At 39.5% G+C, this 23,688-nt stretch overlaps 2 protein-coding genes and 1 long non-coding RNA gene across 4 annotated transcripts in view; 1 reads left to right on the forward strand and 2 right to left on the reverse strand.

The window, feature by feature from the left end:
• Positions 1–3,036: 3,036 nt before the first annotated feature.
• On the forward strand, positions 3,037–5,181 carry LOC118599857. The gene is made up of 3 exons (XR_004949379.1): positions 3,037–3,239; positions 3,343–3,539; positions 3,661–5,181. It is a non-coding gene; the product is annotated as an uncharacterized LOC118599857 (long non-coding RNA).
• Positions 5,182–14,327: 9,146 nt separating this feature from the next.
• LOC118599771 (vigilin-like) lies at positions 14,328–14,941 on the reverse strand. Its single transcript, XM_036215735.1, has 2 exons — positions 14,524–14,941; positions 14,328–14,449 (listed from the first exon to the last, which is right to left on the reverse strand). The coding sequence occupies exons 1-2, from the start codon at positions 14,677–14,679 to the stop codon at positions 14,375–14,377; spliced, it is 231 nt and encodes a 76-aa protein (XP_036071628.1). The 5' UTR covers positions 14,680–14,941; the 3' UTR covers positions 14,328–14,374.
• A 573-nt stretch (positions 14,942–15,514) lies between these two features.
• The window catches only part of fez2 (fasciculation and elongation protein zeta 2), a 10,184-nt gene continuing 2,010 nt past the window's right edge, over positions 15,515–23,688 (reverse strand). The window contains exons 2-10 of one of the 2 annotated variants that reach the window (XM_024267087.2): positions 21,674–21,776; positions 21,437–21,541; positions 21,251–21,365; positions 20,912–21,171; positions 20,760–20,840; positions 18,332–18,407; positions 18,185–18,250; positions 16,646–16,671; positions 15,515–16,278 (exon numbers count right to left, since the gene is read on the reverse strand). In XM_024267087.2, coding sequence (XP_024122855.1) covers positions 16,661–16,671; positions 18,185–18,250; positions 18,332–18,407; positions 20,760–20,840; positions 20,912–21,171; positions 21,251–21,365; positions 21,437–21,541; positions 21,674–21,776 — 817 coding nt within the window. In that variant the 3' untranslated portion in view covers positions 15,515–16,278; positions 16,646–16,660. The remainder of the gene's footprint in view (positions 16,279–16,645; positions 16,672–18,184; positions 18,251–18,331; positions 18,408–20,759; positions 20,841–20,911; positions 21,172–21,250; positions 21,366–21,436; positions 21,542–21,673; positions 21,777–23,688) is intronic. The other variant, XM_024267086.2, reaches the window with a different exon arrangement.

Genomic DNA, 23,688 nt, shown 5'->3' on the forward strand with positions numbered 1-23,688 from the left:
ACTTTGGCTGTAATTTTTCCGTGTCATATAATTAACATTTTAATAAAAAATCATGAATGCCAGGAGGATATACAGGAGATAATAGAAGCATACCCTTTCAAGAATTACTAAAAATAAAATAAGTTAAAAAAATGTAATAAGAAAAACACACAAAAGGGGAAAAAACATTTAATGAAAGATTTCTCAACAGAGAACAGACAAAGCATACATTTCTGTAGAAAATTATCTCAAACTCTAAGAAACACATTTGAGTTTGAGCTCTAGTTCAAGATCTTAGCAGTTACTAAGCCAAATGAATAAGCAAGTTTCGAAACACAAAGGCTGAGCCTAGAAACCCAGTAGTTTCCTGAAAGGTTTTTTTTGGTAAGAGTTAGAATCTGAATAGAGCTGCTTTCAGTTTTACTTGGACATCCGTTGAGCTGATTCGGCAGCAGATGAAGGAACATCTCGGTTCCGTTGGCGACGGCCCATCCAGGGAGGAAGTCTTAGACAGGTCCAAGCTGGGCAAAAATTGCCCTTTTTTCAAGGTTCTCTCAATAGATTCATCTTCTTTGGCACATACCTTTCAAAATAAACTTTTGGGCCAGACTTTTGCCTAAAATCCAATATGACGTCAAAGAGCGTTATTTATAAAGAAGATGGTCCCGGAAAACGGTGGACACTTAGTTGATTTCAGGGGGTCATCGCGCCGCTATGATGACGTTCTGACATCAAGGAGAAGTCTCAGACTAGTTTTGATGGGTTTGTTTGATACATTGGTATCATATTTGTATCTGTTTTTCAAAACGTTTAAGGAGTGTAAAGTGAACCAGAAAAAAACTCATTCATTTTGTGAGAATGCAATTCATTTCAAAAGGTTGTCCTACCAAATATAAAATTACAAGTCCCATAAATCTGTTCATTTCAAATCATTCCCAGTTGAAGCAATGTCCGAGAAGTCATGCATTGTAAGGCTGTTGGTATTTTTGGCCTTGATTACATGGTAATGTGGAATTAGTCACTGTATTTTACCACGATTGAGTGTCTTGATTTTTCTAATTAAAAGAAAAACAGATGTTTGATCTGTGGAGTTATTTATCAGCTAAAGTACATGTCATCATCTGTCTGTGTTCTTCTGCCTTTCTATCACAGGTTACATTGGGTCCCGGCCTAACAGTAAGTGAAACCATGTGAAATATAATGTTCCACTATCTTCTTGCTGTTTTCTATTAATTGACTAGATAAATGCAAACTCTCAGGTGATTACAGATTGATATTTTATGTTCAAAGTATTTCTTTTAACTTGAAAGATCTAAAACTAACATGTCTGTCAGCAAAAGAAGACATCACAGCCACAACAGTCTGGGATCTCCTTCTCATGCTGGTCAACAGCCTGATCCAAGGCTTTTGTGGGATGACATCACACTGTTTAACCATCATTTGTTGTGGTCGATCCAGGAGCACATCGATATCCAGCCAATCAAATCCTGACACTGACGTGACGTCAGCAATGTTTTGGTCTCTTGAGCTGTGTCTGAATTTCTTCCGATGCCGCGGCCTTCAGGTACAGTTTACAAAAGCTCTTAAAAGATAAAGAAAAAAGCCTCAAACTCCTATTATTCTGGTTTGCATTCTTGCCCTCTAGAGGGAGCCAGAGACATGTAAATCTATTTGGATTACTAACAAAGGCTTGTTTAACCCTTTGTATTACTTAATTTCTGTTTATTTATGGTTTGTTTACTAAGTCTTGTTATTTAAATTATCCAGGTAAATAATGTTAATGATTATTATGTTATTTACTTCTCAGTATACCATAACAATATTATTTGTATTTTGTTTCTTTGCAGACCACACACACACACACACATCCACAGACAACCATAGACAACCATATACGCAGATGTTTAAGTTAAAGTCCCACTATTTGTCACACACCAAGGTGTGTGAACCATTTGGTGGTCTAACCCCCCCAGTCCAACTCCTTAGTGCTGAGTGCCAAGCAGGGAGGCACTGGGTCCCATTTTTAGAGTCTTTGGTATGACTCGGTCGGGATTTGAACCCACGACCTTCCAATCTCAGGGCGGACACTCTACCACAAGGCCACTGAGCTGGATTCTGAAACCATGTATCAATTCAACTCCTGAAATTAAAAGTTTACTGGAAACTGGATTCTCCGTGCCCTTCCCTCTGACCGGAGCTCTGTCGAAAGAAGCTATAAGACCAGCATTCCCCTCTAGAGTGATCATACTCTCTCACACATATACATGTTAGCTTTAGCTAGTTTAATTTATTTATTTTACTTGGCAACTGCATTACAGGTTGTAAAATATACAATTACTGAATTTGTGGGTTTGTAGATTATTGAAGTTGTATTTCACAAGTTATAGCAGTGTATAAGTACCTACCTTTATCTGAGCATAAGAAGATTGTAGAAAAACTAACTAAATACTGTTTTTATTTTATTATCCAGACTACAATAGTGTTAAATGTTTATTTTGTCTTCTGACTTCTTCTATTGCAGAAATTAATTTTAACAATCTTACCCTACTCTTATATGAAATCAGTACAAGTAGTATTTCAGTATTTTGTTATTCTCATGTTCACCTAAGTATGTTTTACAGTCTAAGATCAGAATACTTAAAGCCACATATTCATGTTTGCTTTAAGTTTTTTATGTTTTTTATGTTTTTTTTTGTTTGTTTGTTTTTTTACTAAAAAAGTATTTCTTGTGTATTTCTTTTTAAGCAGACTACACCCTGTAATGCAGAATCAACCTGAGTCTCCTGGAGCGGTTTATTAACAGTGAAGATCCAGGACCAGAATCAGAGTGAACAGGAACTCTCCTGCAGTCCTCCTGAACCTCCATTGGTGACGTCTGTGGGGTGATGTAACTGAGATCCTGGTGTTTCTCTTCTGGTTGGCGAGCGGAGTATCCTACAGGATGATCTCAAGAGTGTTTGGATCTCTCGTTCCACTGTCCACTGCATCATCCACAGTCACTGAGGAGGTGGTGACCATTCGCCATAAGGACCTTCACCTTCCAAAAACCCATGAGGACCTGGAGGTGGAGTCCCGTGGGTTTGCAGGGCTTGCACAGCACAGAGTTTTTCCTTAAAGCTGCAGGTGCCATCGATGGATGCCACATCAGGATCAAACCTCCTGGTAACCCTGGCATCATTCCAAAAGCGCCCTCCATTATAGAGTGTGCTTTTGGAATGATGAAGACAAGATTCAGAGGCATCTTCCTGCAAGTGCTGGAGGTGCATCACACCTTTGTACCTCACGGAAGTGAACACATAGCAGCATTTTATATTCATTGGAATATATTTCTAATAATTTATATATTTAATTTATATATCGCAGGTTGTCACAGCTTGTGCCATCCTCCACAATATCTGCTCCTGTGCTGATGACACCGAGGCCCCAGAGGAGGATGTGGAGGTGATGATGAGGAGGAAGCTGGTTTGAAGGTCACCAGTGGTGCTCTCTGGCAGGACCAACTACCTGCTGAGGTTTCTGCCCTGGGGGAGGTACCACCTGACCTTGATTACTTTTAACAAGTAATTAATGAATCAAGTGATTTTTAATTATTCAATAATTTAATTAATTGAGTTTTTGTTAAAAATGTTTTAGGACAGTGCATGCATTATCTTATATTTATGGATCATTTTGGTCATGCAGCATCCGTCCACAGCCAACCCTGTAAACCCTGAAGATGGACGATGCAGTCTACAGTGAAGATGCATCCTGAAACTCTGCAGACCATCCTGCAAGATGTTCCAATCACCACCCAAAAAGTTCCATCCCCGCGTCTCAGTTGAAGCATCTCATCCATGTCGACAGAAAATGTCGTTGAGGAGGCAGCAGTCCAAACTTCAGATCAAGTGTTTGATTCTGAACCACAAGTGGCTGCAGAACCTTCAAGGAAGCGCAAGAGACCTCTGGAGATGGACACAACAGAATGTCCTCCCACTAAAAAACAGAGGATCTGCAAACCAGTCCTTGTAAGGACTCGTTTGGCCAAACGTAGAGCTCTCCTCAACACAAAAGTTGAGAAGAAGACGGACAAAACTGCCCTAGGACTCCCATGGACCTTTTTGGATGAAACTGACCCCAAAATAGAAGTTCCACTTCCAGAAGCAGAGACAGATTCTGACCAACATCCCCAAGAAGAAGAGTCAGTGACCAAAGACCCGAAAGAGCCATCTAACCTGGAGAAACCAAAAATCTCCGCGTGGAGAAGGTTTAAAAAAGCTCTGACTCCAGCAAGATGGCGCAAGCACAAGGCTGACACTCCTGCGGTCCTGGATCATCCATCAACCGATCCTGATGAGGCAGAAACGTCTATGGACCAGAAACAGGAAATGTCTATGGACCTAGACCTGGAAACCTCAGATATCGAAGATGAAATCTCTGATGACGAGGAAGAAATCTCTGATGAAGAACAAGGGTCAGATAAATCTGAAGAAGGGTTAGATGATTCTGAAGAAGGGTCAGATGAAGAAGAATCATCAGATGACAAAGACGACGAGTCTTTGTCATCTGATGTTTCTGGTGGACAAAATATCTCCCTGTGGAGGACAGTCAAAAAGGCGTTCACACCAGCAGGCAGACGCCAGTATAAACACAGAGCAATAAACTAAATTCTTGCTCAAAAACGGGTTTTCTCCTGGTGCTCAGGTTCGCCCTTAAAAAAATTGTCATGTCTTTGTGTTGTGTTTTGTTAAAAAAAAAAAAAAAAAAAGTTTAATGTTTGTGGGTTTTCTCCTGGTGCTCAGGTTCACCCTTAAAAAAAGTTAGTCATTAATCAGTGTTGTGTTTGTAATTTTGTTAAAAAATCTGTTCAATGTTTGCCCTGAATGAATGAATGAATGTTGGCGGGGTTTCTCCTGGGCTCAGGTTTCCCCTAAAAAAGAATGAGTGAATGAAAGAATTAAAAATATGAGTGAATGAAAAAAAAGAAAAAAGAACGAATGTTTGTGTGAGTGTGTAATGCAACCACAAGGGGGCACATTCCAGTGCCCTCCTGTGCCGGTCCCAAGTCCGGTTAAATGCAGAGGGGTGTGTGAAAGCAAAATTGTTTTTGTCTGCAGTTTCTGTGTTTGCCCACATTGGCTTAAGTGTGGACTCAGTAAGTTAGCTTATTATGCTACCCAGCCACCCAGTGGACAACATAGCATGCTAACGAGCTCCGTTGTAGCGTGCTAGCAAGCTCCTCCATAGCATGCTAGCGTGCTCCTCTTTAGCGAGCTCTGCTGTAGCAAGCTCCTTTATATTGAGCTATCGAGCTGTAATGAGCTGGTGTGCTCTGCTGTAGCAAGTAAGTAAGCTCCACTGTCCACCAGGTGGCTGGATAGCATAGCGAGCCTACCCACCAACAATCCACTTAAGACAATTTGGGCAAACACAGGTGGGGTCACCTCCCAATGACATCTATAAGAAGTAAACAGCTTTTACTCACTCACTCTATTGGTGATAATTGAATTAATTTGTCATTTAGTTCTCCACGCCTCTGTTTGATGCAGTGTGATTCGTGTGTTGTTCCTCTTTCCCCATGAAAGATTCCAGATTCCAGGTGGCTCGTCTGTGCTCCTGTTCTTGGCCGTGGACCTCGCCTCTGGCTTGTCTCGCGTCCCCAGCTGTCCCCCAGTTCTATCTGGATGAACACCATTCAGATACTTAGTTGTATAGTTAGATAAGCTAATTCTTCTTCAACAGTTCTGGTAAATCTCCTGTCCGTCTTGGGACCATCAATCCTTCATGTAGACTTCCCTGAGGTTTCTTATTTTTTCCCCTGGAATTCTGTGTTTTTGTTTCGGACAATTACCGGTTGAAACCTGTTGAGACATCTGTGTTGTATAATTGGGCCATATAAATAAAGTTGAATTAAATAAACATTATTGTTCTGATCCCTCTTTTTTTACATTTTCTTGATAATCCTCTTTTTTTCATGATTTGTTTTCTGTAGTGACCAATGAGATCCCACAATGAAAGTAGGTGGAGCTTGGTGGCTCCGATGTCCAACGGTCAAAACGTTTGAGAGATTCATCCGAGCGGTAGGGGTGTGGACTTCTAACAAGAGCACTCCTGATTGGTGAGAGTGGTTGCCATAGAAATTGACTTGGACCAATATCAGCTTACTGACGTGGGTCCGGCTCCAACATTGCGGCAACCGCATTGCGAAAACATGACAACTGAATGGACTTCATTTGGTTGGAGCCAAAATTAAACCATTAAAATTAAACATGACGTTACAGTCAATGCTTAGGGTAATTGAATAGTGCAGTTGGTTGCGTAATCCATGGACTGTATGCATGGATCTGTGTGACGTACTTCCGGTTTCTAGATGGCCGAATGGTTAAACTCCCGGGCTAACAATCAAGAGAGTACCGGTTCGATCCCGACTCTGGGCTTATTTGATTGCTTCTTTTTTTTTTTTTTAATCCCCAAACTGTTCAATTCAGGTAAATATTTTTTTAAAAGATAGACAGGGGCAATAAATGACAAAATAGCAATATTGGGGTGTTTGTTTTGATTTTTTTAGTACTTTTAAAGGGTAATCAAATAATGGAATTTGTTGCGTAATGCATGGACTGTATCCATGGAGATGTGTGACGTACTTCAGGTTTCTCGTTGGCCTAGCGGTTAAACTCCTGGTCTAATAATCAATAGGTTACCGGTTCGACCCCGACTGGGGGCGTATTTGTTTGCTTCTTCTTCTTTTTTTTTTTAATCCCAAAACTGTTCAATTCAGGTAAATATTTTTTTTAAAAAGACAGGGGCAATAAATGACAAAATAGCAATATGGGGGTGTTTGTTTTGATTTTTAGTACTTTTAAAGGGTAATCAAATAGTGCACTTGGAGGCTTAATCCATGGATGAATCAACATATTAAAAAGTACTAACTTCAAGTATACATTTAAAGATATTTCTTAATGTTTCTTTCTCACTTTTTAACTGTAATACAAGAGAAATGCAAAGCAGTGCTTTATGATCTGAACTGATGTCCTCACACTCTTGGAGGACTGCTTTGTGCCAAATCTCACCTGGTTTACACTAAGTGACATTGAAGACAATGCTGCCCTCTAGCGGCGATGATCCTAAAAGTGCTATCAGTTTCTCCTTATTAGACGTGTTGATCTAGCTGAGAGTTGAACAGAAACTTCCACAACTTGGCTTTGTGAAACTGTTCTGTGAGGCAACCTTTCATGTATTTGCTGTTGCGTGTTGGAGAAGCTCACAGTGACGTGGTGAGGCTGCTTCAGCTGAGGATTTCACTGTGCATGCCCAGGACTTCTGCTGGAAAAAGTCAAGTCAAGTGAAGTGGTTTTGTTTTTTTTTAATATATTTTTTGTGTGCTTCCCTCATGTCTCATCCAGTGTTCTGATGAGGAGGAAATTCCTCTAATCCATGTTGGCTCTCCATTTGTTGACGATATTTAAACAATTATGTGACAGCAGTGCGTTTCAGTTTGTTCAGAAGTTGTGGTAAAGTCCCTAAGGAAAGAGGTGATTTAAGGCACTTTGAGTTGAGGTTATATCTGATGTTCTTCAATGGTGGGAGTCAGTCTTCATGTCTGAGCTGCATTCACATTGGAATCATTAGACAACTGAAACCCGACCAGATAAACCCCTGAAGTCTCCAAGATGGAGGAATAAGGTCCAGATGTAAGAACCTTTAGTTCCAGAAGAGTTACCAGCTTGTGAGAAATGAAAGACAAAACTATGAGAAAATTGATCATTATTGATACAGTCAAACTGAAATCATATTAGAATGGCACACAGTAAATATTTCAGAGTCTATACAAAATGTTGGTTAAACTAAAAAGATATTGAACGTGTATCATTACTTCAAAATGGCAGGGCAGTTCCAGGGCATTCTCCGCTGTATGATGGTTCACTGTGGTGTCTCACCAGAGGATCAGGAAACGTGCTGCAGAAGATGACACCGTGAACTGTATCTCTGTCAGCTGCAGACATGCACTCCACTTTGACGTCAGAGGAAGATCTCCCATCTGCATGTATTCCTGCAGTCATGTGACCACAGATACCTGCCCGCCTGTTTGGGTGGTCTTGTAGACAAAGTCCTGCCTACATTTCTGGATTTGTTATCATAAAAATCCTTAAACTGTCCTGAGAAGTCACAGCCTCTGTGCCCTCATCCTTGGATCAGACGACCATCTGCTTCATCTGAAGAACAGTGGTGGGCTGGTGGTCCTCAGAGGGACAGTGAAGCTGGTCAGAGCAGCAGAATGTGAGATGTATCAGAACTGTACAGAGGAATGTGTCAGGAGCTGCGTTTCTATTAGCTATGAAATTGATTAATTTAGATTTGAGATAGTAAAGGTGCTCAATGGAAACACCACAAATTCTAAAATATCAATTTATTTTAAAAAAAAGTTGTTGTGCTTGGAGGAGGTTGTTTTTGGAGTGTATCAAAATTGACATTTTTCACAAAACTGCAATGGAAACACTTTGTTCAGATTCAAATTTGCTTCTTGGTAGGAAGCGTCTGCCTGAGCGCTGCACAGCGAGCGCCATGACAGATCCCACAGCTTGTAAGTTACGTTTCATACAAAATCGTTGGATCCACATCTCCTCCATAAAATCATCAAGATTTCCTCATAATCACTTCATCTGTAGCTGCTTCTTTGCAGCCTGAATAAGACGCAGACGTTTACTTTGACAGACCAGACGTCTCCTTTGACAGATGAGGATGATCGCGAGTGACGTGGCAGAAACTTGGATGGAACTTGTCATGTTTTTAAACAAAAAAAGGGTCCAGCTGCTCACTTGTGTAAATGGCAATTTTTTTTTTCAATACCACCTAACCGGTTTATCTCGTGCATCTGCAACTGTTAATGGACTAGCTGTGCTGCACACATGCGTACAACACTCACGTGACCCAAATGCTCATTTTTAATTAATCAAATTAAAACAATACCTCTTCTCATCCATTGCTATATTTTTAATGACTTATCATATGAGTTGGTTTCTGTTTATTCACATAATTATGATTTAATGGAAACAGTGTGACTGTGAAATTATTATTTTTTTTTTTACATTTCTAGAATTTCAATAAAGTTTTGTGCGTATGTATCATGGAAATGCAGCTAGTGTCCATCTTTTTGTTTGAGCTGAAATTGGTTCAGAAAGTTGTTTTACTCGGGGAAACATATCGAGTTCAGGATGACAACCACAATTTTTATGTCTTATTGTTGTTTCTTTGTTCCATAAAACAAGGCTGCACCGCATGGGAAAATGGACCACCATGGAAATTCAGAGCACCACCACATGCAGGAGGCTGTTGGTTTTTGAGGTTTTAGTTGTGATATTTTTGCTCATCTAAATATTTAAGATTAGTTAGATCTGTAAATGTCAGCTATGTCTTTTGTTTTTAATCTTGTTTTATGCTGGAGAACATGTCCTTGTAGTACTAATAAAGTTATTATATTTATTTATGTTATAGTCGTTATTGGATCATGTTTCTCATTCGTTCATTTTCCTGACCGCTTCGTCCCTTACGGGGTCGCGGGGGTGCCAGAGCCTAACCCGGCTACTGATGGGCGAAGGCGGGGTTCACCCTGGACAGGTCACCAGTCCGTCGCAGGGCCGCAATCACACACACATTCACATCTAGGGGCAATTTAGAGTCACCAATTAACCTATGAAGCATGTTTTTGGACGGTGGGAGGAAGCCAGAGTCCCCGGTGAAAACCCACGCATGCACGGGGAGAACATGCAAACTCCACACAGAAAGGTCCCAGCCGGGAGTCGAACCGGGGCCTTCTCGCTGTGAGGCAAGAGCGCTAACCACTGCTCCACCGTGAGCCCGTTCATGTTGTTCAATGAAATTTATTTCATTTTCACAGCACATTACAATAAATTACACTATTTTCTTGAATTTGGTGAAAATGAAAGTGGACAGACAGAAGTAAACTTATCTCTGCCCCATTTAACGAAATAAAACTATTTTAACCAACTATATCTCTTTGTAATGGAACATAAATAGATCAAATGGCTGGCAAACAAAACCAAAGCAATACGTCTGAGGCACAAAAAGGGTGAATGTAAAGTTAAAGATTATTCCAATTTCTGAGGTTTCTCCAAAAAATCTTGGAATATGAACATGGGAACATAAACGTTCCAGTTTCATCATCCAAATGACAAAAAATGTGCAGAGTTCAACATAATCTGCTTTTAAGAAATTCAGCAAAAGGACAGATTTTATTCATTAGTTTGAAATGGGATCCGTTGATTTTTGGTAAGATAGGTAATTTAATAAACTTCAAATGGCTCTAATTATTGTAGATTGTCCCTACATTGACTTTATAGAGACAATTGTCACATGCTGATCTGCAACTGTTTTTTTTACTAACTACACTACAGACTACAGAACAAGACTTGACATTATGAAACAGAGTTTTAAGAGAATTAAATGACAAACAAAGCTAATAAAATGAATACAGATCTGAGCAGAGTGAGGCAAAGAACCAAAAAATGTTTTCACATGAACACAAAAGGGAAGTTTTAGTTCATCATACATTGTTTTTACTTTTGGTTCCTTGAGGAGCTTCAGCGATTCTAAATATAGTTTGAATTTGTTGGTAAATATTCTACATTTTGGGGGAGTCTTTATATTTGTGACAAAGGATTACATTTACAGGATGACATTTCTTCTCATTTATTTTCTAATACGATGTCAAATATGATGGGGTTTGATGGAAATGCTGTGGGAAAATCTCTCCCTGCCAATTACAGTATGTGGTTCTTCCCAAAATATTTGTATTTGGGGACAAAAATAAAATAAATTAAGTACTGTGTGGTTTCTATTTATTTTTCATATAATGGCGGCTCATATAAACATATAATTTAGTATTTCACAATGTGTTTCTTTACATTAAGAATAAATAGGAATTTTATAAATCAACTTCTAAATATATTTAGTATATCTTGATCAAATTTATGTAAAATGTTATTTTTATTAGGTTTCTGACATACATATTGCACTTTGGGGTCCTTGTTATTATTGATATTAATTAGATTTTTTAATCTAATATTTAAATATTTTATGATTCCTTTGTAAAACATAACATCTTATTATAACTGTATTTGCAATCCCCAGTATGTTGTGTTTCTTTTTTGTTCCATGTCTTCAGTTCTGAAAATAAAGTTATAAAAACGAACTAACTAAATAAATGACTCAATGGGCCACCCGATTACCCAGCTGCCGCAAATCGTGTTAAAACTGTCAACCAGCGCGAGTAATAAAGTTTTAGAAAAAAAATGGCGCAAAAGGGAACTCACGTAATACATGTGCACGTGGTTAGGGCGTGGTTAGGAAAAGGGGATCGGGTACTGACAGACACCCTCGTTCGAACGCTTTAATTATATCGTGGGAACAAGTTAATAATCGGGAACGAAATAATTATTTTTTTTATCCATGTCAGGTCAGGGGCTCCGTAGAAAGCATCTTTGTAGGTAGGGTATTTTTTCCCTCTGTTCTACTCCTCTGTGATTGGTCAGCACACTGTGCATGTGTTGCACTCACTTAAGCTAGGAAAATACAAAAATGCAATTTTCGTTAACGTTACAACAAGGCAGTTCTGAGTCTAAAACAAAAACATTCAGGACTTGAAAATACTTATTCAGGGCAGGCGACGCCACAGGTTTCCATTGTTTCGTGAATGGAATTCATGTCACTATATTTGCGACCGCGGCAGGATTGGCTTCAACGGTTGGTTAGCATTAGCAGGCTTGCTAACAGCGCTAACGTTAGATGGCGATTTTTGGGTTCAGTCTTTTTTCAGGTTTTCTCACTTTTTTGGTTAAGAAATAAAAGTTATTTTATTGTTAAAACCATGTGCGGTAATTGTTACAAAGCTGTATGTATTGCATCAATCCGGGAGTTTTTTTGCGACTAACAACATTTCCCTGCATGCACTGCGGCTCAATTAGAAATGCATATTTGTAAAATAAAAACCTTTTAAAGTCATATTTATTTTTCTTCATATTTTATTTATAAGTACAATTTTGTATGTAATTCAAATTTGCCACAAAAAAAAAACAGTGGAGACAAAACCATATGTTTGGAATACACTCCCGACAGCAGGGTATATAAGGAAGTCGGGCATAATCTCTGTTTGTATGGTCGGATCGGCAGTCGGCATTGGCTATGGAGAGGTCCATTGTTAAGCACAGGTAAGTAAATTGGCTCCCATAAGCTAGTGGCCCACTGCCGGTCCGACCATCGTTTTGTTTTATTATTAAAGGACCGATGTTATCTTGCGCTTGTTTGTAGCTTGTGTAAGTACGACATAATGTATTTTTGTGGAGGATAAAATATTGAAAGTTATTTAAGGTTTAAATTGATTTCTGGAATAATATTCCTGCCTTTTAATATTTGGAATTGTTCATAATTAAATGGCATTCTGCTAGCTTTGTGGAGTATTTGGGGATTTACTACGATTTTTAGGTCATTTTAGAGTTTAGCTAATGCTAGATATTAGCTGTTTTGGCTAATTTAGGCTTTTTCAGTCTTTAGGCTGTTTTGAAATGTAGCTATTTTTTTCACCTACATGCTAGCTGTTTTGGCTAATCCAATTTTTTTAGGCTAATTTGGCATTTAGCTAATATTTTAGCTAGCTATCAGTTTCTGCACTAGCATCTTCAGCGACCAAATTCAGCTGACAGCATTCAGCTAAATATCTAGTTCATAACTATGTTAAAACGTTACAGTTTTTATGTTTTAAAAATGTAGTTTTAGAGTGTTCAATAAACGTTTCCCCTGTTCGGCCCATGACATAAGGTGTGTTTTGGATTTTGGCCTCTTGTACCACTGAGTTTGACACCCCTGCCCAATCATATCAAAGCAAGCTGAAACATTACCCAAAACATGCTGATCACTCATGTATTTTGAATCCTGACAGCCTTATTTTTGGTCACAACCTACAGTAAGGTGACTAATTTGTCCTTTTTGATCAAGTTTATGTCTAGCTTGGTGAAAAGTGGTTTTAAAAATTAAAAGAGAATACATTTCAACCAATTTGACATTTTTCACACTTTTTGGATTTTCAAGACAGGGAGCATGATATTTTTCAAATCCCATAGCAAAAAGACAACTTTTCATTGTGAACAAGTTTCAGTCTTAATGAAAAGTACAGTTTTCAAGTAAAAAGACGATACATTTTGACAAAATCGTCATTTGACACTTTTTGGATTTTTAAGGCTGAGGAGAATGATATATGGTCACAACCAATATTAAGGTGACCACTTTGTCATTTTATGTCAACTTAGTCTAATTTTGTGAAAGTTTAAAGTTAAAAGGGAATATATTTTGACTCGATTGACATCTTTGGCATTTTGTTTTTTTTTATTCCGAGAGCAACATGTCCAACTATGGAGACAGAGTAAAATGCCAATTTAGTGGAAAATAATTTTCTTATAATTTTCAAACTTACTTTTTACAAAGTTAGACTGATTCATGATTTAAAAATGTCAAAGTGATCACCTCACTAAAGGTTGTGATAAAAAGTCATGCTCTCAGCCTTGACAATCCAAAAAGTGTAGAAAATGTCCATTTTGTCAAAATGTAATTAAACTTTTAAGTTTTTTAACTTACTTTTCACCGAGTTAGACTGAAACTTCATTGAAAATGATAAACTAATCACCTTCCTATAGTTGTTACCTATAAATCCTGCTGACAGCAAAACGCAAAACGTTTTTAAAAGGACAATTTGGTCAAAATGTATTCTCTTTGAACTTTTAAAGTTACTTTAATGGACAAAGTCATCGTCTTACTATAGATTTGAACAAAAATCATGCAGGAGATTCCTTCCATCGCTGCTAAACATGCAGCTTTCAAGTAAATGTCTTGGTTTTACATCCTGGAAAGCACCAACACGCGACAAAGGATTTTCAATTTTTATTGATTTTTGGACATTTTTTTCTAGTGTGATCCATAACCGTCCACTTTGATGGCATTTGCATATTTTTTTCTGTAGTAGAAGGATAGAAACCAGGATAGACGGATGGTTTAGCAGCTAACAAGCTAAGTGTTCACTGAAAGGTTAAAGGTCACTGTTGTGTTGTGTTGGTGGGTGAGAGTCCGGGAGGATTACAATGACACTGTGATTTGCATCTCCACCTGGTTTTTATCGTTCTAGCTGTAAGGCTGATTGAAAAGAAGAAGGGGAGGAGCGTTGCTACAGACCAGCTGGACCTGCATAGCAACTGGAAGACGAAGGGGGTGGACACTGACCCCAAACAGAAGGTGAGGAACACGGGACAGACGGTTGGCACGAGAGATTCTGCTGTTCTGCCTGAAAGAGTCGGCGTAGTCTTTTCATCAGATATTTACGAAAAGTCCATTCAACAGTTAGTGTGAGGTTAAATGTCTAGTGTTGTATAAAGTTTTGTGGGACTGGAGCTCCAAAGCTTGGGAAATCTTCAGAGCTGCTCATGTCAGGAGCCTAAAAGACACAAAAAAGGGGTTAGAAATGAGGCTGGGGCTGGTTGTTACCCCATGAGGTTTCTCCTAACTCACTTTCTCATTGGTGTTAGCCCAGGGAGCCTCCCTCACCACGAAACCTTTGGATGGACCTTGGTTCTCGCCGGAGACGCCGCCGCCGGCAGCAGCAACACTACCACCAGGTGGCCTCATGTGAGCTATCTTTGCTTCGTTTTCCACAACGTCCGCCATCTGACAGGTTCAGACGCTATCAGCGTTAATCAGGAGTAGTGATCCCACAAACGATTATGTTAATAGTAAACCAATCACAGATTATTTTTTCCACTTAGTCGACTAATCCCGTCATGCGCAAACTGGATGTAAAGCGCACATCTCAACCATCATCAGCTTGAAACTAAGAACTAGATATATAGCATTACCTGAGATAATTCTAGTGTGAATGCTGATAGCTGAAGATGCTGGAATTCTTGGCTAAGAACGCTGAAAAATATTTGGCCTAAAAAATGAAAAAAAAAACACAAAAAGCCTAAATTAGCCAAAATAGCTAGCATGCACCTAAATATTAGCTAAACTCAAAAATAACCTAAAGAACAAAAAAAAGAACAAAAAAGCCTAAATTAGCCAAAATAGCTAACTTTTGAGTTCATCACTACAGTTGCCACTATTGATGTTGTTGCTAGTTAGACGGTCTATGGTTGCTACTCATTGTGGTAAACTGCTATTGTTCAGAACTTCTTCTCACATTTTCCCCATCTCATCACTTAAACTCATAAAGAAAATCTCTTTTTTATTTGATCTCTGCTGTTCAAATTCTGATCCATTTTTTCTCCCTCATCTGATACTAAAGCAGCCAGTGCTGGTTAAACAGTCTGAACTAAATCAATCTGTAAAAAATGAAAAAGACAATATTTGCTTTCTAAATTTAAAATAAATGTTAATTTACTCGACACATAAAGAGGGGATCATTTAGAAAAAGGGTGACACGATAAAAAAAAAACTATATTGTTTGTGAATCGGTTACTTTGATTACTTTTTTTGCCACAAATGTAAAAAAAAGAATAACATATCCTGAGACAATCATTTTATTCTTCAGCTCAAATACATACAAAATAAACAACCCCACTTTATTTTTTTAAAGTTGCACAGAAACATCTCTACTAAACAAAAAATATGTTCTTTATCATGTACAAAAGTAACTTTTCAGACAAAGGCAGCTTGTATAAAGTAATTGAGTAAAAATATCTACTGGTGGTTGAACTGTTTACTGCCTGGTGACCTGCAGGCACATGAGTGACTCGCGCTCTGCATGAGAGCTGCACTCGTTGAAAAATACGGATGCATAGTTAGGTTGTCAACAGTCTCAGCCACCGTTACAGCCATAAATACAAAGAACATGTAGGATGACGCTGACATGAATACAGATTGTGGTTTGTAGCTTTGAAAGACATCCTGGTTTTCCCTGCACACGTGACATTTATAACGTTTTTATACATTTTTTTTTTTTCATTTTTACGACGTTTTCAAGTTCTGTCTTTCAAAATAAAAGGATCATTTCCTGGAATGTGAATTTTCAGAGGTTCCACTCTGGCCTTGAGGTCATTCCATGATCATCTGTTGATCAGGAGATTTCACAGTACAAGGAAATCAAAATCCAACACCAAAAAAAAGAAGAAAGAAAAGGTCAACATTTACACAAATGAAAAACATGTAAAAACCATCAATAAAAGGACACTCGTAAACCAGCTCAAACCAGAATAAATTAAGTGTGCTTGCACTGAGTCCTCTTCAACAATCAGGAGTCAGTCCAGCTGGATCACGTCGGGCAAAGCACTGGAAGAAGAGCAGATCTGGAGGTTAAACCCTGAAATGCAATCATGGAACAATAGAAAATAAACACACAGACTAAAACAAAAGGTATGAAAATGAGCTAAACTGAAGCAAAGCTCTCTCAGGTGCAGGTGGGGGGGGGGCAACCAGGTTCATTCTGTGGATGGAACAAATAGCAGCATCTCATCAGTAAAGGGTGGAGTTTACAAGCTCCAGACTGACACTACAGCTGACACTGAGCATGTGCAGGTTAGAAGGGGGGGGGGCACCAGGGCAGTTTTGGATGGGAACCAACTGCACTACATTTAGAGGCAGGGAGGGGGCAACCCAGATGACACCACCGAAACAGTGCAGTGAGTGTGTCACAAACCTCTCCATCCGGGGCTCAGACCACAGCTAGTAGTGAGTGTGAGGCGGCGATAAATTATGCAGAGCGGAACAAACGAGACACAGGAAGACAGAACACAGAGTAATGAACACAGAACACGGAGAGAAACGCTTCAACTGCTGTGTTTACATGTGTAACGGTGTGAGGGTGTGCTCCACTTCTACATCGTTAGATGATTTTATGCACAAGTTTAAACACAGGAAGAACCAAGACTTTAAGGTGTTTTTTGTATGTCATTTGACCTCAAATTAAAGACCCACTCTGATGAAAATTGTGTGTGTGTGGGGGGTGTTTTTATCCTATTTTGGTGGTATTTTTCTCATGATGGAGGGCATTTATTTTTTAAAAATTAGACTTGAAATTACATTTTGAAGTATTTCTTAATTCAAATTGTGGTAAATTAAGAACATACAAAAAAATACTGTTTAAAAAAGGTCGTATTTTGTCTTAGAAAGCACACTGGACGGGCCACAAGCTCTCTGTTCCAGTCCTTTATGATGCATTTACTAGCAGACAAATAGATCCATGTACGTCTCTGTTTTCTTACACTGAGCTCAAAATTGCACTTCTGGATAGCTCTGATGTCGCTCACCATTTTTATTAAACTACTAATGTTAGCTTGGGTTTGTGAGGGGCTGTAAGCTAACAGGAGAGTGTGTAAACCAGGGGTGTCAAACTCAATCGCACAAGGGGCCAAAATCCAAAACCCAACTTAGGTCGCGGGCCGAACAGAATTAACATTGATTGAACACTAAAACTAAATTTTTAAACTGTAAAACCGTAACTTTTTAACATAATTATGAAGTAGATATGTGGCATCACCTGCGACAATGCAAGTGTGAATGCTGTAAGCTGAATTTGGCTGCTGAAGATACTAGTGCTGATAGCTGAAGGTGTTGAAATTGATAGCTGAAAATGCTAAAGTTGATAGCTAAAAACCCTGAAGCTGATAGCTGAAAACGCTAAAGTTGATAGCCAGCTAAAATATTAGTTAAATGCCTAATTAGCCTAAAAAACAACATTAAATGTAGGTTAGCCAAAACAGTAGCCTAAATAGCCTAAAAAAAAAAAAAAGCCTAAATTAGCCAAGACAGCTAGCATTTAGCTGAAGTATTAGCTAAACAGCAAAACTTCTGCAAAAACTATGTCCTTGAGAACGACACAAGGTTTTGTTATTTAAGCTCAAAATAACATTATAATGAAAAGATCACTGCGAATGCTTTTACAAAAGATCAAAAGATGATTGGAGTGGGACTTTACACCATTTCTTGTGTTTTATGAAGCAAGACAATGACAAACTCAAAGAAAAAGTATTTGACTGTGTTAGCAGGACTTTTTAAAACATTTGCAAATCTAGAAATGTCAATAAATGCTGCTTTTATCTCTTAGGTCACTGTGTCCTAAAAATGAAGAAACTTGTTTTAGCTGACATTTAAGAGGAAATCTAAAGGATTAATTCAAGTCAAAAGTATTTTGATTGTTGACCTCTTTCTGTGAGACCAGACAAGGACAAATGCTCACCGTTGAGAATATAATCCGTCAGGAGGCTGGGCACTCTGTCGCTGTCGTCTCTCATAGCTTGCAGAACTGCAGAGATAATCGACAAATCAGACCTGACGGTCGAGCCTCAACAGGAGGAAACGCTGCTGCAGAAGTGAAGACGCTTACTCTTCGTCAGGACCTGGAGGTCTTCGACAGACGGAGGGTGACCTTTCCTTTCGTAGGGGATGACTGTGGTCAAGTACTGGGAAGGATTGAAGGAAAGGGAGATTATGAGACTGAGGCTGAAGAATTGGAGAAGATAAAAAAGAGCATTGGATTTTTAATTTGAGCGGGAAAAAAAGGATAAGCTGAAAGTCTGAAGCTACGTTCACGTTCAAGAGGCTGCAGAAAAGATGGCGTCTGACATCACTGCCCGGAAAGTGGAAATTTTACAACTCACCCTATCTCTAAAGCCTCATTTCCACTGAGCGGTCCAGTCTGGTATTTTGAGTGTTTCCATTGTAAAATTGACCCATTAAACAGAACCTCCTGAGGGAGCCCTTCTGTTGTAGATATATAGAAAGATACAACAGGGCAATTTGGGCGGAGCCATCTGTTGATTGGCAGAAAGTGATGATGACATTAGAAAATTCAATATAGTGCTCATTTTAGCTAACGTTTCCAACGTTTGTAAGCATTCAGGTTTTTGCAGTTTCCTGTGTCCTCTTTTGGTCACAAACAACATTAAATTCCTCTCATATAAGATGTAGTAAAAGTAAAGCAAGAAAAAGACGAGCTTTTGAATGACCTCCATTGTTGTTGCTTTTCTAGTCATCGCACTACAATGATGCAATCAATCAATGCTAGCGGTCTACACCAGGCATGCACCATGAAAATAAACTTTTCATGCGAGGCTTAAGTGAGTGGAAACGCTCAGCAGAATTAACCGCACAGAATAGTATCGTATTTTCAGGACGATAAGTCAAGCCAGAGTATAATTCGCAGAAGCCAAAAAATGATTAAAGAAGAAGAAAAAAACATATAGAAGTCGCTCCGGAGTATAAGTTGCACTTCTAAGAGAAAAGTCCAACATTTATGAACAAATTCAACAAGCCCAACGTAACGTTACATTTAACACCAAACGGGATTCATGGGTCAAGTTGCTGCCTCTTTTGACGTGCGTCAAATTTAATGCTCAATGTTTGTCCAAAAATGTGTTCATAAACTAGACGCTCCCATTGCGTGTGGAGAATCTATCTTTGGCCTCATCGCTACATGATGGAGGCTTTGACTGTTTCTCTCGGTTAAAATACATGGAAGATGCAGATGATGTTGAGAGGTTAAGTTATTTATTTTAAAGAGCTCCAGAAAAGGATCTAAAACCATGCCTCCATTCTTTTTTCATTTTCTTACTGCGATTGTTACCTTCTAGTCTGCAGAAGCTGCATCTGAATGACAGTTTTTAGCTGCTCTTCTGTCTGTTTATAACCCAGTTTGATGGCTTGTTGTCCCGCATTAGTCCAAGGAGAGAAAAATAAAAACAATAATAATAATGTCTCCATGCAAATAAGAAAAACATCTAAACATGAGGAGAATGATTAGATTCTCAGCAACATTTGATTTGAACGGAACTTCTTCTGCGTTTAGCAAATACTGACAAACAAATCTACAGTGCCCTCTAGTGGTTGTTAGTGGGAAATAACCACTAAAAGGCAACTGGTTGCTAATGAGGAAAATAACGACTATATGAGCCTATTTATGTCTAAGAAAATCAAAAATAAGTCGCTCCTGAGTATAAATGGCACCCCTGGCAAATCTATGAAAATAAAACGCGGAAAATACGGTACCATTCCTTACCGGACCGGACCGCTCTGTGGAAATGAAGCTAATCTGTGTCCCTAACTCTTACCATAACCTAAAGGTGTTCAGAATTATAGAAAAACTTGAACCATAACTGTTAAGATCAGCAGTTAAAATAAAGATTTTTTTTCCAAACAGTATGTGGGTACATCTGGTTCCAGTCATGGTCTATGTCCGAATTCTTTCACTACTCACTACACAGTGCACTACCGTTTGTGTCTAATTTTCTAGTGCTGTCTGAATCTACAATTCCAAAAGAGGGGCCTTGAAATTTCCCAAAAGTCTTTGTGAAAAACCGGTGTGCATTGATAGTCACTACATTGGCGAATACAGACCACAATGCATTGCTTTTGAACAATTTTTCCAAATAAAATACATTTTAATTAATTATTTGAATAATCATTCAGATTTTCCTCACCAGAACATCATAAATTGATGTTTTGAAATGGTTATATTGATTACATTTTCATTTTATGAAATCAATGGCCTCATACTTGCCATTTTTTTAAAAAGTAGCTAGCGCTAGATATTCCTGCACTAAATAGTTTTTTTTGTGTAGTTGGGGATTAAGGTGGGAATTCAGACATAGTCATGGATTTTCACATTTTGAGCTTCTGTGTGTGCTCACATGCAGCTGTACAGGCTTCTATGACGATTTTGACGATAGAGAAAGAAAAAGTAGAGGAAGCCCCTCCCTGCTTGTCCAGTATGAACACAAGTGTGAATGTAGCTTCAGAAAGAAGAGGTCGGTAACCTGTCTTTCACTGCAGCCACTCCCAAAGGTTTGCCTGAAGCTGTTCTGAATGACAGAGGAGAGTCCCTCCATGCTGAAGCGCTGAGGAGGTAAAGTGAGGACGTGAGGAGACTGACACCAAATACAGACCACAGAAACTTTTCGGTACTGACCGAGGTTCTCTCTGAATGGCCCTGCGCTGTCGCAGCTCCTCCTTTAAGCTTCTTTTTCCTCCTCAGAGCTTCCCGGTGCTCCTTCTGTCGGTTCTGCACGTCAATCAGCGCCGAGATGAAGCAGTTTTTCACCTCCTTCTCAAAGTCTAGCTCGTCCCTCATGGCCAGCTGCTGCACCAGCTCCTCGGAAAACCTCCGGATGTTCCTCTCCGTCTCCTCCAGATGCCACATCAGCTCTGACACGCTCCAGGTCCTCACTCCTGAAGCATTAAGCTGAGAGTAAATGGGAGCTACACGAGAGACGAGGAGTCATCGCTGTGAACTCCAGAGGACACTCACGCTCCTCAAAGCCGGGGCTGCACCTCCGGATCTCCAGGGAGAGCATGGACAGGTCCGACTGGGAGGGATTGTGCTCTGACGAGTCCTGCATCATCTCCTCAATCTCCTCGATCACCTACACAGAGAGTATCAAGCATCACGGGGAGAAGAATGTCAGGGAACATCTGTGAACCTGCCTAAACACACCTGCTCCGCCGTCACCAGCGGCTCCTCCGAAAGGCACGGGACGACGACGGAGAGCGCGTCCAGCTCCTCCTCGTCGGACAGCTCCGCCAAACAGTCCGCCCTTCTCTGTCCAAGAACAGAACAAAGGGGGAGGGGAAATAATCAGAGATGAAAATATGAGATTTGTGGGCTAAACGGAGAGATTTAGCGAGGGATGAAGGGAAAGTGGGGCAGGGAGGGGGAGGGGAGGTCATTCACCGGGTTCTCCTCCAGGTTGAAGGAGGAGATGCAGAGGGAGCGACTCGGTTTCCAGTCCACGGGCGCGTCATGGTCAAAGCTACCGGTAAGAGCACTCCAGATCCTACAGGAAACAAGAAGATTCACCACTGAATCAGTCAGCTCTACTCCCCTATCTAAAGATGGACTTTATTTCCTGATGAAACCCACTGATCGCTGCAGTTTATGACTTTTCCTGTAGAGAAACTCTCCCTTCCTGACCTCAGATCCTTCTGTTAAATTGGATAGGCTGTATTTACACTTCAGCTGCCTCAAACCGAGCCAGTATTTCTGTCCTGGACAGCTCAGCCAGCAGCTCTGAGCTTACAGCGCTGATCTGATCCCACCTGAGCTGATCCAGTCCAAAATACCTGTGACGGGAGCCGTGAAAGGTAAACAGCAGAGAGAGGCTGGAGCACAAATATCTGTCTTTCTGTCATCATTTAAAGGCCCGCTCTGATGAAAATTGTGTTTTTAGCATGTTATTGTGCCATTTTTCTGATTATATTTATGAAAATTCAGCTTAAAATTGCATTTGTGAGTATTTTTTTTCATTCAAATCATTGTGAATCAGATTTTAAAATGCAGCTTGAAAAATATTGTATTTGTAACATTAAAAATATACAATCCACACACTCCTTCTTCTGCTCCATTTTGATAGATCCACTTGCAGACAAACAGATCCATAAACTGCTTTGTTTTCCTCGTCTGAGCTGGAATCTGGATCAAAACTGCTGTATAGCTCCAATATTACTCGCCGTTTGTGTTGCACTATTTATGTTAGGTTGGGGATGTGAGGGGCTGTAAGCTAGTGGGAGAATCAAAGGGATGATGGGAAGTGAGGAGAAGACCTACTCTGCACCTAGCATTGAATGTATATGAGAACTGGACTGAGTGACCTCTTTCCATTCTATACAGGAAGTACCAAAAATCGAAATCCCAAAGACTTCTATAGTAAAATAAACAGCTATAATTAAACAGTCATTATGTTATTTAGAATAATCATTCATGATCTGATACCTTTTTTTTTTACATATTCTTGATAACCCTCAGCTTGCTTCATTATATTTTTTCTTCAGTTCAAGTTATAAAATGACCAATCAAATGCCTCAATAAAAGTCATGTTGATCATTTGAAGCGTTTGACAAAATCTCCCAAATCCACTGTCAGCGAAAGGGTGTGACCTAGTTTCAACGTGACCACTTCTGACTGGCAAGATGCCCAGACTTCCCTCTCCCCGGCCACTTCCTCCAGCTCCTCTGGGGGGACCCCGAGGCGAGGCCAGCCGAGAAACATAGTCTCTCCAGCGTGTCCTGGGTCTTTGCACCATATTAGCACCACTAAGTGTTTTAAATCTAAGGTCAAGATGTTTTTGTACAGGAGAGCTTTTAGTTGATTTTAGTCCTTGCTTTACTACGTTTTACAATTTTACTATGTTTTTTGCTTTTTTTTCACACATGCATTATCGGAGGTAATGCAATTTTTCTAGTTATTTTTTTTTACCTCTCCGTGTTTTGATTTGATTTTATGCTTCGTTTGTAAAGCCCTTTGATATTCTTTGGGAAAAATGTTATAGAAATAAAGATATTCTTCTATTCTATTCTGTTTATGGTTAAATGCTCACTATAAACTTCTAAATGGAAATCACGTGAACTGAAAATAACACAAATAGTTATCTTATTCACTATTAGAAAACACTGCTACAAACAAATCTGTTCCTCTCATTTTGGCTCTTCAGGCTCTGGAGGTTAAGGTTGTAATTCAGCCATTCATAATCAATACATCTTAGTTGGTAGAAAGTGCTTTGACCCAGAGGCCAGACTTTGGACATGCCTGATATTAGGCTTTGAAGCGGCTCCAGCACAGTGGTATTTAATAAATATTTGTGTAGTTTGAGACCCCACAGTTTATTTAGATCAGGGGTCTCAAACTCAAATCAGCCGGGGGCCGCTGGAGGCGGAATCTAGTTGAGGCCGGGCCGCATCAGGATTTTCATA

Source organism: Oryzias melastigma, linkage group LG16, assembly GCF_002922805.2.
Source record: "Oryzias melastigma strain HK-1 linkage group LG16, ASM292280v2, whole genome shotgun sequence".
Lineage (NCBI taxonomy): Eukaryota > Metazoa > Chordata > Actinopteri > Beloniformes > Adrianichthyidae > Oryzias > Oryzias melastigma.

Excerpts from the sequence above, each read along its gene's own strand:
- LOC118599771 (XM_036215735.1), bottom strand. The coding sequence starts at position 14,679 with ATGGCGGACGTTGTGGAAAACGAAGCAAAGATAGCTCACATGAGGCCA. Across the intron at positions 14,450-14,523 it reads GGGCTAACACCAATGAGAAA|GCTCCTGACATGAGCAGCTC; the intron begins GTGAGTTAGGAG and ends TGTGTCTTTTAG.